The 14,195-nt window shown below is 34.7% G+C and overlaps 2 protein-coding genes across 4 annotated transcripts in view; one reads left to right on the top strand and one right to left on the bottom strand.

Moving 5' to 3' along the window:
* Positions 1–11,738, top strand: part of TPR (translocated promoter region, nuclear basket protein) — a 73,287-nt gene extending 61,549 nt beyond the window's left edge. For 2 of the 3 annotated variants that reach the window (XM_068541426.1, XM_068541423.1), the window contains 9 exons: positions 816–1,000; positions 2,214–2,282; positions 2,394–2,488; positions 4,874–4,980; positions 6,222–6,317; positions 6,458–6,614; positions 8,300–8,418; positions 10,818–10,913; positions 11,539–11,738. In XM_068541426.1, the coding sequence (XP_068397527.1) occupies positions 816–1,000; positions 2,214–2,282; positions 2,394–2,488; positions 4,874–4,980; positions 6,222–6,317; positions 6,458–6,614; positions 8,300–8,418; positions 10,818–10,913; positions 11,539–11,594 (980 nt within the window). In that variant the 3' untranslated portion in view covers positions 11,595–11,738. The remainder of the gene's footprint in view (positions 1–815; positions 1,001–2,213; positions 2,283–2,393; positions 2,489–4,873; positions 4,981–6,221; positions 6,318–6,457; positions 6,615–8,299; positions 8,419–10,817; positions 10,914–11,538) is intronic. The other variant, XM_068541424.1, reaches the window with a different exon arrangement.
* PRG4 (proteoglycan 4) overlaps positions 11,715–14,195 on the bottom strand; it is a 27,848-nt gene continuing 25,367 nt past the window's right edge. Inside the window, 4 exon segments of the mRNA XM_068541427.1 lie at positions 11,715–11,890; positions 12,647–12,772; positions 13,223–13,420; positions 13,886–14,042. Of these exon segments, the coding sequence (XP_068397528.1) occupies positions 11,793–11,890; positions 12,647–12,772; positions 13,223–13,420; positions 13,886–14,042 (579 nt within the window). The 3' untranslated portion in view covers positions 11,715–11,792.

Below are 14,195 nucleotides of genomic sequence, written 5' to 3'. Positions count from 1 at the left end.
CTACCAAATGTAAAATAGATAGCTAGTGGGAAGCAGTCGCATAGCGCAGGGAGATCAGCTCGGTGCTTTGTGACCAGCTAGAAGGGTGGGATAGGGAGGGTGGGAGGGAGGGAGATGCAAGAGGGAAGAGATGTGGGGATATATGTATATGTATAACTGATTCACTTTGTTGTAAAGCAGAAACTAACACACCATTGTAAAGCAATTCTACTCCAAAAAAGATGTTTAAAAAAAAAAAAAAAGTGTTAGAGCTGGAATCTGATTCTAGACCTCAGACTTTTAAACTGCTAAATTGATATCCTATTCAGCTTTTCACTTTTGTTGTTTTACTTTGTATGTAGAAGACCTAGACATCTGAAGGGCCATTGACATTCAAAATTTAGGAAAACCAGAATATGAAAGTTATTGTAAGGCTTTTTACCAATCTCCTTCACCCTGTTTGAGTGTAATACTAATAACTGTAGTGGTCTGATCTTTAGGTAATTTGCCTATTTTAATAATATGAGCCAAAATTTATTAAATGTTTATTTTATCATGTGTTAAGCTAGGTGCTTTATGTCCATTATCTTCAGAAAAATGTTTCTTGTACATTACATTTTTGTTCCATTAACCAACCAAGTAAATAGAAGGGAGTTGCTAAGGCCATACCACTGTTAACTGCACACCCAATATCTCTGGGTCTACCACACCTCACTACTTTTTTTCTGAAAATATTAGGTGAACATTCCTAGTGGTAAGATTTATACTTCTAGGGATTGTCCAAGTTACTTTGTGGTAAACATAATAGTTCAAAATAAGCTTCTCTCTTCCTATAGGTGAAGGAAATACTGGTACTGCAGAGTCCTCTTTTTCCCAGGAGATTTCTAGAGAACAACAGCCATCATCAGCATCTGAAAGACAGACCCCTCGAGCACCTCAGTCACCAAGACGCCCACCACACCCACTTCCCCCAAGACTGACCATTCATGCTCCACCTCAAGAGCTAGGACCACCAGTTCAGGTATTAAAAATATTAGTCATTCTGAAAATTTTACTTGAAAAAAATGTTGGTTTTTTTCTCCCTTTCTTTCCATTAGCAATTACTTTGTTTTTCCCCAGAAATTAAGTGAACTTTCTAATGTTTGGTATATTTTTGTAAAATTTTTGAGCTGAAACTAATCTCTGATTTCTTTTCCCTGAAATATGGCAGTAATTTACTTCATAGAGGAAGTGAACTTTGGAAAGGCAAGGCTTATTAAAGTTGTGTATAAAGTGAGATGATTATATTCATAGAAAATAAAAGTCTCCTCGCTGTTTTTACAGGTTAAAGAAAATTTTCTTGGATTTTAATTAAAATAAAATGTATTTCAGCAGCTGACCACCATTTGTTTTGAAGGTTTCTTTCTCTAAGGTGCACGTTTTTTTTTTTTAAAAAAAAGGAAATTTCTGTTCTGCTTAACAGAACTTCTTTTCCTCTTATGTTTTTGCAATCATATATTAACATCCACTTTTAAAGTTCATGAAAGTGTGCATAACCCTTTACATGTAACGCTCTTTGTAGTAGGATTGGACATCTCTTATCAGAAGCTCTTGAAGAAATAGCAGGAAAAGTACAAAGGCTCTATTAATCATGTAGCTTGAGTCTTACTCTGTAGTGTACTAAACACTGTCAAGTGTAGATTCTACTAAAATACCACTGATGAAGACAACCTCATCTTCTGAAAATATAAAGTCTTACAGGATTGTTTATGGATCCTGCAAAATATACCGATTCTATCAATTTAGAATTGTCTAAATTGGGAAACAGTTTACAAGTAGTCAGTACTGCTGTTTGAACTCCAAAGGATAATTAAACTTTAAGATCAAAGGATACTTACTAACACTTAAATTAAGGAGATAGGAACTAAATTAGATAGGAACCTACAAATAAGATAGGATGAGAGTTTGGTTTTACATATTGGTTAATATTATCTACTGGCTCATAAAATATTTGTCTATTGGTTAATATTATGGTCTATATAATTAAAAACATGTCATTGTTTACAAAATGGATTTCTTTAGTACTGGTACAAGATTACTAGCAGTTTTTCCTAAGAAAAATCCCAGTGATTACATTATCTGCTAACATTTCAGTTATTTTATTACCAGCGTATAATAAGCCGTACCTTTTAATATTTGGTGTTTCTTTCATTGCCTAGTTCCTTAAAACAAATGAAATTCCTTTCTTGACATAGAGAATCCAGATGACCCGGAGGCAGTCTGTAGGACGTGGGCTTCAGTTGACTCCAGGAATAGGTGGCATGGTAAGTACCTACCTGTCGTGTAAAAGTGATTCATTTGTTCAGCAGTTATTTGTATAGTCCATACGTATGCTCCTGTCAGGCCTGTTTAGTACTTGTTTTCTGTCTTTTTAGCAGCAGCATTTTTTTGATGATGAAGATAGAACAGTTCCAAGTACCCCAACTCTTGTTGTGCCACATCGTACTGATGGATTTGCTGAAGCAATTCAGTAAGTCAGCGAGAGGGAAACATACTTTGTGACTAATCAAATTCTTCCTGTTTCCCTGTTAACTTGATTACATTTGATTGATTCATTATTTGTTAAGTCCTATGCTGTGTACTAAGCGGTTGAGGGTGTAGTTTTGGGGAAAATCACATAGAGGTGAATGAAGTACAGTTGCTTCCATCAGGAATTTGAAATTTAAAGGCAGTATAACAATGGTTAAGCGCATGGACTTTGGAGTTAGAATGCCTGGGTTGGAACCTAGCTGTACTGCCTACTAGCTATGTCAAGTTACTGGGTTCTTTGTTCCTGAGTATCTTCATTTTATTAATGAGAATAATAATACAATAGTTCTTACCTCTTAAGTTGTGAGAATTAAATGAATTTATGTTAACATGTTTGTAATATCACCAGGCACATAATAAATGCTTTATAGATGTTGGTGAAGGTATTGGTAATTACAGTGATCATGATGGAAAATATTGTGAAAGCTAAGCATATGCACAACTAACGATAACCTAAACAATCTAGGAGAATAGAGGCATAAGCAATAGGCTTTGTTTATATAAACGAAGGAGTGATTTATTCTAACACTTAGGGGAAGAGAATCTGAGAGGACTTAATGGGGACAACATTAAATTGAGTCTTGGAAAAAAATACCTAAAACTTACTGAGCATTCCCATGAATCAGTTTATTTAATCTTCGTAACTATGAGGATAGATACCATTATTTCATTTACAGATAAGGAAGCACAGAGATGCTAACAAATTTGCCAGAGGTCAGACAGCTAGGAAGTGACAGCTTTTTTATTTCAAACCAGTCTGGCTCTAGAACCTATTTTAATGCTTGTGCTATACCACTCCTTTTAGAGAATAAAAAGGCTTTCCACGTGGAAGTGCACATGTTTAATTGTGGCTGAAGTATCAGTTGCATGACAGGATGTACCTGAAGAATAGAATAAAAATGTTTCTACAAATTTAGGGAATGATTGATTTTTCTGTAGTATGTGGTAACATATGGCCATCAGAACCAGTTTTAAACTTGCTCAGTTAACCACAACTCACCTCAGCTAACACAATTTTACAAGCCAACTGATCAATGTCAGCCCCACCCTTCCAAAAGTTAGCCAATCAGAAACAGACTCACTCCTAAAGAACTGCTGAGTACCAGCCAATCAACAACATTCTCACATAGCTCAGAAGAATTTAAGGTCCTTCTAATAGAAGAATAACTTATGGAGACAGGTTTAAAAATTCACCTGGGGGCTTCCCTGGTGGCGCAGTGGTTGAGAATCTGCCTGCTAATGCAGGGGGCACGGGTTTGAGCCCTGGTCTGGGAGGATCCCACATGCTGCGGAGCAGCTGGGCCCGTGAGCCACAACTACTGAGCCTGCGTGTCTGGAGCCTGTGCTCCGCAACAGGAGAGGCCGCGGTGGTGAGAGGCCCGCGCACAGCGATGAAGAGTGGCCCCCGCTTGCCGCAGCTGGAGAGAGCCCTAGCACAGAAACGACCCAACATAGCAATCAATCAATCAATCAATAAATAAATCTTAAAAAAAAAAAATTCACCTGAAAGAGACTGTCCTTAACTAAAGCAATAGTGTGAAACAGAAAAGAAAATAGATTCAAGAGTTACTACTGAGGTAGAATCCATAAACATCAGTAGCTGACTAACCAAGAAAGGTTAGGGTAAGGAGTGGGCAAAGAGTGAGATAATGCTATTTTATATCCTGGATTATGGGCAGAAAGATGGATGGTAGTGTTATTAGGGCAGCGAGAAAACAAATTTCTAGCCATCTAATACTAAAGTTTTTTTCTAGACCTTGGGAGCCACCTAGTGAATTCTTTCAGATAAGAGATGGGCTCGAGAGGTGACCTGATTTATCTATGACTAAACATTGAAAACTGAGACAAAACTTTTTTCATGACTTTATTCTTTTTTTGTTACATTTCATGTTCAGTTTATGTTGCTTTCAATATGTCTACATAGAGATTTCTAGCAGATTCAAGAAATGTGAGGTGTAGTTCAGGACAGCTGAAAGCTATTTATGTATAAATCATGTATGTATAAATCATGTATATATAGATCACATAATACGAATCACATGATTTATATTATTGCTAAATTCTTGACAACTGATATTTTGAAAATATTTTCATAAGTGAGAATTCCTTTATCAACTTTATTTTCAAACTGTTTTCTTTCTTCTTTGTTTATGCTTATTCTTCCTTATTCCTCATAAATGAGAATTCCTTTATCAACTTTATTTTCAAACTGTTTTCTTCCTTCTTTGTTTATGCTTATTCTTCCTTCTTCCTATAGTCTTTCCATCATTGCAGTTTAAACAAGGTAACTTTAAGTGTCATCTTAAATGAATTTTTGTCTGTTTAGTTCCCCACAGGTTGCTGGTGTTCCCAGATTCCGTTTTGGGCCGCCTGAAGATATGCCACAGACGAGCTCTAGTCACTCTGATCTTGGCCAGCTTGCTTCTCAAGGGGGTAAATCGCTAAATAAAAGCTTAGCTCTCCTGGATTTGCATGTATTTTGCTAATAAGCTGTTCTGACATGATTTTTTTTTTAAGTGAGCAAATATTAATATAAAAAAGTTTATCTCTAAATAAACCTTATCCTAATTTATGGAAAAAGCTATAATATATTTACTACTTATTAAGCACTGCCTTACATATTAGTCTTTCCAACAAAATTTTCAGTTCTTTGGGCATAATGACTAGCTTTTACATTTGTATCTCTTTTGGCTTTTAGTATAATATCAGGAATATCTGTTGTGCTAATAAATATACCTAGGTACTACCAGCCATTTTAAAGTTGTTGGAAGGAATACAGCATATTTTTTGTTTAGTTTGACATTTGACATTCCTAGTTAAGTGTATAAAACTAGTTAGATATTTTCCATTAACATTAGAAATAAGAAAAATAAAATGTTAAAAATACGTGGAATAAAATGACCCCTAACTTAAGTAATAACAGTTGGTTATTTGGACATGAATTGTGCTATTTCTGGAATTAATTACCTTTTAATCATTAGTTGGCATTCATAGAACCCGCTATATTTCTGTGAAGCTATTATGGCATTTTGTAAGTGAATAGGGAATGCATACTGTTTTAATAATAAGCCCAAAACAAAGATTAATATGCAGCCCTCGTGTAAGTCATGCAATACATCTTAGTCCCTGGTGGTTTAGGATGTGAGGTCTAACACTGCTTCCCTCTACCAATATGAAATTGTGAGTTGACTTCAGAGGAATTCACAATTTTATGTGGCTTTATTATAGGACACTTGCAAGACTTGGAAGTCAGATCTAGGCTTAAATTGGAATGCTACCACTTTACTAGTAACTTTGGGAAAGTTAATTAACCTTTTTGAAATTCAGTTTCTTTAGCGAAAAGGAGACTAATAATACCTTACTGTTTTGGTGTAGAGTAGATTCAAACACAGTACCTAGTTCATAGTTGGGCACTCAGTAAAGTTAGCTTGCACGAAACTTATAAGAGCACTTTAGCTGTTTTTTATTTAGCGTTACTTAAATTAGTGTTAGGGAGCTTAAAGGATACATTTAAATTGTACTTACATTTTTGAGGGATTGATTTTTGCTTGATGGGCTAATTGTGGGCTTCAACAAAGTTGTGTGTCTCCACTGATTAGCTTTTTTCTTTTAGATGTCTGGGATATTGACAATATTTTGTTCTTTCAATCATTAATATTCAGAATTGTCTTTAGGTTTGGGAATGTATGAAACACCCCTCTTCCTAGCTCACGAAGAGGAGTCGGGTGGCCGAAGTGTTCCCACTACTCCTCTGCAAGTTGCAGCCCCAGGTAGGTATCAAAGGCAGATCAATAGATTATGTGTTATAATGGTAAAATGGAAACCTGTGATATATCTTCTAGCTAAAAATTAGAGAAACCACAAAGTTGTTAAAGTTTTCATTGCTTTTCTGGTCTTTCATTTTTTCAAGTGACTGTATTTACTGAGAGTACCACCTCTGATGCCTCAGAGCATGCTTCTCAGTCTGTTCCAATGGTGACAACATCCACTGGCACTTTATCCACAACGAATGAAACAGCAACAGGTGATGATGGAGATGAAGTATTTGTGGAGGCAGAATCTGAAGGGTAAATGTTTACCGTGTAATTTTTGCTTGCTTAAACTTGTCAGACTTTTACAATTTTTTTTTTTTAAGCCAGGAAGCAACAGTCTCTTGAGCTGTATTTTCAATAACATCCTGTTACAAAAGTAAACCAAGCCATATATTTTGGAAAACTAATTTTTGCACAAAATAACATATTTTAAGACTTAAGACATTGTTATTACAGAAGACAAATAATTTTTTAAAAGGTTATCTCCTTGAAAATTGCATGATGCATTCTAGAACAAAGTATTCTTTAGAATCACCCTTCCATTAATGTCGCTGCTCGAACTTTTCCCCAAGAAAGAAGGCTTTCTGTGAAAATTAGGAAATATTAGGAAATGACTCAATTTTCCATTTAGTAGTGGGCTCTCAAGCAAACCTCACCTATTTTTTATTTACGTGCATTTAGAACTTGGTCTGAAACACTAACTTGTTAAAAATCAGAAATCTTCAAGACCTGACTGTTTTTAGCACATCAGTTATAAACAAAGGTTAACAAAAGAAGTATTTCATAACAAATCATCTGGGCTTTTTTAAACCAAAGGAGGTGGAGTAATTTAATGGGAAGAACCATTGGACAGTGGTCTTGGAGAAGTTTAACTTTCAAGGTGGAACCTGATTCTTCATAAAATAACAAAAGTTGGACTGCTTCGTAGTCAGAAGCATAGCTAGAAGTAGAACCCAGATTTCCTCGGTAGAGCTCAGAGGTTTTGTTTTATTTAGCAACATTTTCTTAGTGTAATTACAGGCCAACTCTAGTATATAAGAAAAAAGGCAGGTCTATTATTATGCCTCTAACACAGTGCTGCTTAATTTGGGGAAAGTTACAGATCCTGCTGAAAATACTAGCTGCCTTTAATTCCATACCATGTATGCAGGTCCCTTTATATATGTCATTTCTAAACCACACAGTATCTCTGCAAAGTATTATCTCCATTTTACAAATGAGAAAGCTCAGACTCTGAACATGTTAAAATAACTTGCGTAGGCTGCACTTCGCCAGTTCTTCTCAACTTTAGCAGAGTCATGAGAGGTATCTTTCAGGTACATTGTTATTAATAAGTGCACTAAAGTTTGCATATGATAAAAACTGGAACTGATTCAAGTTATTCTTGTACTCTTATCTCCCTCACTTGCTTTTTGATGTACTTTCTTGAATGGGAGAGAGAGAGAGAGATGGAGTTATAGCTTTGAGCCAGGAATTCACCTACCCTAGCCTGTCTCATCTGGGCTAGAGCCCATGGTGAAATAGTGGTATATTATTAATAGTTGTAACTGTTGTGAATTATTTTAGTGCTCTGCTTTCCTAGAAAGTTGTTTTGCGATATATCAAAATCTGGATAATATATCTCTTGTGAATATCAAGAATGTGAACATCTTTTGTCAAAAAGAAAAAACAACAGCAAAAAAGAGGAAAAAACAAAAATTCAAATTGGAACATGTCCTAGTGAGAAAAGGAGTGAGGAAAAAGGAGCTTGAGCTCTCTTTTCCCCTGCCTTTTAAAAAAATGTATGGTTACCGATATCAGAGACTGCAGTTTTGAGTTGGAGGGGAGCTCTGGGTTATTTAAATGGTAGACTATCGGAAAAAAAAAGTTTGGGAAAAATTTAGGATACATTCTAGGATCAGTTTTGTATTTTCTAATCAATTTGTGTTTTTCTTTCTTAGTATTAGTTCAGAAGCAGGCCTCGAAATTGATAGCCAGCAGGAAGAAGAGCCGGTTCAGGCGTCTGATGAGTCAGATCTTCCTTCCACCAGCCAGGACCCTCCATCCAGTTCTTCTGCAGGTAAGTTCCTGCTCTTGGCTACAGTACAGCTTTTATACATCAAACTTGTTTGCAAAAGATCCTGCTCTGTTAGCTACAATTGATAATTCTTTTTTCCTTGACTTTTAAAATGCTTCATTTAAAAGGGAAATTTTATGTTATTAAAAGGAACTTGGTTTATATTAAAGGGAATTGGTTACATTAGAGGTGCTATAGGGGCTGTGAGGGATGGGTTATTAGGAGAGAAGCTAAGGAGTAGTAGTACTCCAGGCCTCCTGCCTGTGTTTAAACCAGAGCAGCTCCTTTTTTATTTCTTCTACATATTAGGTTCTACGTGAGATTTGGTATGGAGGGTTGAGGGTTGGGAGGCCTGTTGCTTCAACAACAACAAAAAAAAATTGAAATTTACTGATATAAATAGTTTTAAAGTTTGGTTTTTCACGTTTTTGAAGTTAACTTTGAAAAGGGCTATTTTATGTATCTTTCTTGCAATAAAAATCAATTCTGCAGGACTTTTTAAAAAATAATTAACATTCATTGAGCACTTACTGTATATCAGACAGTATTCTAAGCCCTTTACCTGTATTTACTTATTTAATTCTCACACCAACCCAACGTGGTAAGCACGCATACCCATTTCATAGTAATGGAAACTGAGTCACAAAAGGTTGAAAAATTCCTCCCAAGTCACATAGTGAGTAAATAATGGGCAAGCCAGGATGCAAACTCAAGAAGTTCAACTCCAGAGACTCCACTCTTAAACAGTATACTACACTAGCTTATCTATCTCAAAGTTTTTAGGTAGGGAATTACTTTTATTATTGAAGAAATATATACTCAGTCATCCTCTCTGATTGTTTTCATTTTAAATTGTTTATAGCAGTAATCCTCAAACTCTGTCATGGAACCTTCAGGTTTTATGGAAGACCTGCTTATTTACTACTTTTTTCAATCATGGAACTTTCCTATCTCAAGATCTCTTCTCCCTTTCAGCCGCTTTTCTGTGACACATCAACCTATAGCCAACATCCCCAGGTTCAGATCCTGTATCTGCCTTTTAACAGCTAGTAACTTTAAATCTCTGCTCATTTCATTGTGAAATATGGGCATTCATAACTCATCTTGCCATCAAGATTAAAAATAATGTATGTAAATTATATAACTCAATGCTTTACACATAGTAAGAAGGCCCCAAAAAATTGTAGCTGTCATAGTTACTAGTAAAACAGTAATATTATTAATAATATAATAACTGAAGTTCTTTGCCCCCAGTTATATCCTGATGTCCCATGAGAATTGTCTTTCCTCAACAGGGGAATTGGTAGTAGCTATATCTTACCAGAGCTTGCATAAGAAAATATGGTTCTTGTTCCCTTTTACAGTATAATATGAAATTAGGGTGTTTTTAAATTTATTTGATAACATAAAACACTAAACCTCCCCATCTAAGCAATTATCCATTTGGTCAGCAAATACTTAAGTGCCCACCGGGTGCCAGGCAATTTCACAAAAATGTTACTAAGAAAATGGTATTTAAGGAAAGACCTGAAAGAGGTAAGGGAGCGAAGCTGTGCAACTCTTCAGGGGAAGGTGTTCCAGGATGAGAGAAATAGTAGATGCAAAGTCCATAAAGCAGCAGTGTGATGTGTTCAGGGTCAGCAAGGAGGCCTGTGTGGCTGGAGCACAGTCAGGACAGAGAGAGACTAGCAGGAGGTCACAGGGTGGGGGAGGAAAGATCTAGCAGACCATTGTAATTTCTTTGGCTTTCATGGATGTAGCAGGTTTTTGGAGGGCTTCAAACAGAGTGGTAACATGATCTGCTTTAAAGACTTAACAGTATCAGTTTTGCTGCTGTGTAGAGAAGAGACTGAAAGTGAGTAATGGACAGAAACAAAGAGAAAGTTTGGAGGATATTGCAGTAATTCAAGGTAAAGATGATGATGTTTTAGACAGGATGGTAGAGTCAAGGTTGTGAGAAGTAGTCAGATTTGGGATATATATTTAAATTAGAGCATGCAAGATTTGCTAATGATTGGATTGGGGGCATCTGGAAAAGAGAAGAGTCAGATATGACTCATGTTATATTGTAATGGACTGTTGTTTCCTGAGGGATGTGGTATTTTGTTTCCCATTGTACCCCCCAACCCCTAGCACAGTGTCTGATAAATGGATAGGCACCAAGTACATATTTATTATTAAATTAGTAGAGTGAATGAATGAAAAAAGTCAAAAAGAACATTTTTTTAAACTTTTTACCTTTTCTGTTTGTTAAATGTCCCTTGTTAAAAAAACATTTAAATATTGAAAGCAGTGGACACCTCTGCATTTTATCCATGCATTCATTTAGTAATTAGTTTTTGTCACTATAACTGCTTTCTTGTTTATTAACTTGCTTTCTTGTATATTAATGCTTTTCTTAGATACCAGCAGCAGTCAGCCGAAGCCTTTCAGACGAGTAAGACTTCAGACAACATTGAGACAAGGTGTCCGTGGTCGTCAATTTAACAGACAGAGAGGTAAATTTCTAACATATTGATCACGTGATAGGATGTGGGATAGTAATAAATGGAATGAGTTTTCTAATCCTTAAGCCTCCAATGTGTATCTAGTTTTTTAAAAACGTTCCAAGGGTTGATTAAATAAGTACACATTGAGCATGTGATGTTTACTAATCTGTAAACATCTTGCAGACAAGTTTGTATGCCATAGGTATATCATGAATATGTGCTTACATTTTATTTTTATTCATTTCTTCCTTAAATTCATGGTGTAATCTGGAAAAGCTAAAATGTTATAGTGCTATGTAGATGTAACTACTTGTTACATCTTTGCCTATTGTTGTTATACTTTTTATACAGCAGAATAAAGCTTTGTGACTTGTTTAGCTAGTAAAAAAAAAATGTAAAATTTCAATATCTCTGTTTTCCAATGTAACTGTTAGTGATTGCATTCATGTAATAAAACATTAATCTGATTGTTGTAAGTTCCATTGAAGATGTGACATATCTAACAGTTTTTTGTCTACATGCCTACACACTTGATCTTGAAAATTTTTATAATGAACTAGGGTAAGTGAATACTCTAGTTTTGAGCTAACTTTTTAAAAGATGCATTCAGTTTAATTCTTTTTTTCTCTTATAGGTGTGAGCCATGCAATGGGAGGGAGAGGAGGAATAAATAGAGGAAATATTAATTAAATGTTCTATAAACTATAATAACTGTGAATAAGATAGTCAGATCTGTTTTAGTGTAATGATTGTTGAGTTGAAAAACATTTTTGTATTTAAATTGGTATGCTTATATCAACATTCTTTATTAATAAAATGTATTTCAGTGTCAAAGTTTATCATTCTTTTCTTCATTTTAATTAGTCGATTCTTCCTTTGCCCATCAGTCTAAGGACAGTTGTACCAGACATTAGATAAGGTCCGTCCAGAACGAGTAGTAATGGCTCTTGCTGTTCTAGTTGTCACATCGATGTTATAGTATTGATCTAAACAGAAGAGAAGTCATTTTTTCAATTAAAAAGGAAACAAAACACTTGAACTTAAAAATAGTTTATATTTATTATTATACTCGAAGACAGTATTTATCATTTTAATATCAGAAATGTATTAATTAATTTGAACTTTCTGACAAGGAGAAAAACAATTGCCTTGACTGATCTTTCACCATCTTTCAATAAAATTAGGTTTAACTCTGCTTTTTCAAAGTAAGAATTTGAGAAAACCGAGTTAGTTTAAAAAATAATTCATTTGGGTTTTATTCTTTAAAAAAATACATTCTGATGTCATTTATATAGGCAGAATAACTTATATTTTTATGGATTTTTCAAGGAAAAATATCCCAGGTAATATAATTTCGTTAATAAAATCAGTTTCTCAGCAACTTCTTTCTGATCTTACAGACTGTGTAATGATGTAAATCAGTACAACTTCGTGGCAAACAAGACCTCTGTTAAATGCCACAGATAATAGAAGTAAAATACTGTTTTCAGTAGCAGTTTTTTACTCAATTAATTGGCTGTTTCGTCGTAATAGGCTTTAATCTCATGAATGATAGGGCAGAAATGAATTGCAATGGCAAAAGTCTAAACTTTCTCTTCTTCAGAATAATTAGAATAAGTGATATAATTTAATTTCTCACCTTTAGTCACCACTGAACACTTGTTTTTGCTTTGAATTTATTCATGTTTCAGAGATTAGATCCCATCTTCAGAAAGCTATTAAGACTTTACTTAATAACTTACCTTTAGAAAAGGCATAGTAATCGTAGCCATCAGGTTTTCTGATGTTGGGCAGTGATACAGCTGAAGTAACCACATTTGGAAGTCCTCTCCACAGTGTACTCACTTTAACTTCATTATGGAGGAAACCTGCAGATGACACTTTAAAGGTATCAGATTGAAAGGCAATGTACTGTATTGGAAAGAGCAGCTGTTCGAGTCAGACAGACCTGGGTTTTAATCCCAGTTTGGTCACTCAGTAGCTCTGTTACCTTGGGTGAGTTAACTTCAATGCCTCAGCTTTTGCTATCTCTGATATGGTACAAATATCTACCTTTTAGGACTGTTTTGAGGGTTACAGATTTGGATTTAATGTTATTGGTTAATGGCACTATAATTAACAAGCCTGAATAAATTGCCTTTCTTAGCCACAAAGAAAAAAGTATTGATCTTTGGTCATTCATTGAAGCAAATTGATGTTTTGCATTAATAAGTATTAGGGTTATATGGTCAGTATTTATATTTAATAAGCCATACTCTATAAGAAACTATTACATCTACTTCATGTGTAAGAATTTTTAACACAGTAAAAAATATTACCTTTGTCTTGATAAGTGACTCTGATGGGTGAATAGTGAATTCTGATGGTGTGTGTTTGAGAAGTTTCTATAGCACGTTCAAATCGACGTCTCCTAACCTGTGTCGTTTCTCCATACACTGAATAATTTATCGCAAGCTTTCTTCTAGTACACTTTTGGGTGGGTTCCTGTTTATAAGTATACTGCTGAATGCTGCCACCTATGATGAATTAGAAAATCACATACAATATGAAAATTAATTTTAATTCCCAAAAGAGATGGAAAAGAGCTTTTACAAGGTAGAGGAAACAATGTTTTTCATAAAGTATGTCCAGACATTAATAATGGTTATTATTAGTCAAGGTATTATAAAAATAATTACTAAATCTCGAAGTACTTGTGAATAAAGCCAACAGATTGCATATTTATATATTTAACTTTGAAAATAAATGACATTCTATATATCAATGTCCTGAAAACTCATGAAATTGTGATTTGCATGTTAAGAGAGCTAAATACTTCTTACTGTCCTTAATTTTTATTTTTTAATTGAAAATACTTGATTCTAGCCATTAAAGATGTCTTTTGACAGTAAACCCTATAATAAATGGAAATATTGAATAAAATTTTCCTGGCAGATCACTTCTTAAAAGTTTTTTAATTTTGTCAATTATGTAACACATACCTCTCTTGAAAAAATACACAGATTCAGGTCTGTTCTTGTATTTAGCTATTGAGAGAGCTGCCACTATTTTTCCATTTAGTCCTCCAAATCCTTTGGGAATTAGTTTGGGATACCCTGCATCTTTTATATCATTGGTGAAACGCCAGTACTGAGAATCCTGGTAATTAAAAAGAGGAAATGATGTGAACAGCTCTTTTAAAAGGTTAAAAAGGAAAAAAAAAAGGTTAGGAACTCATTCTTAGATTTAAGTATAGGGAGAAAGTTTTAACTTAGTTAAGTATTTGAATAAGTTGACAATGTTACCAAATTG

This window comes from Eschrichtius robustus, chromosome 3, assembly GCF_028021215.1.
Source record: "Eschrichtius robustus isolate mEscRob2 chromosome 3, mEscRob2.pri, whole genome shotgun sequence".
Classification (NCBI taxonomy): Eukaryota; Metazoa; Chordata; class Mammalia; order Artiodactyla; family Eschrichtiidae; genus Eschrichtius; species Eschrichtius robustus.
The sequence above is the reverse complement of the archived record's forward strand: the minus strand, read 5'-3'. Positions and strand labels throughout refer to the sequence as shown.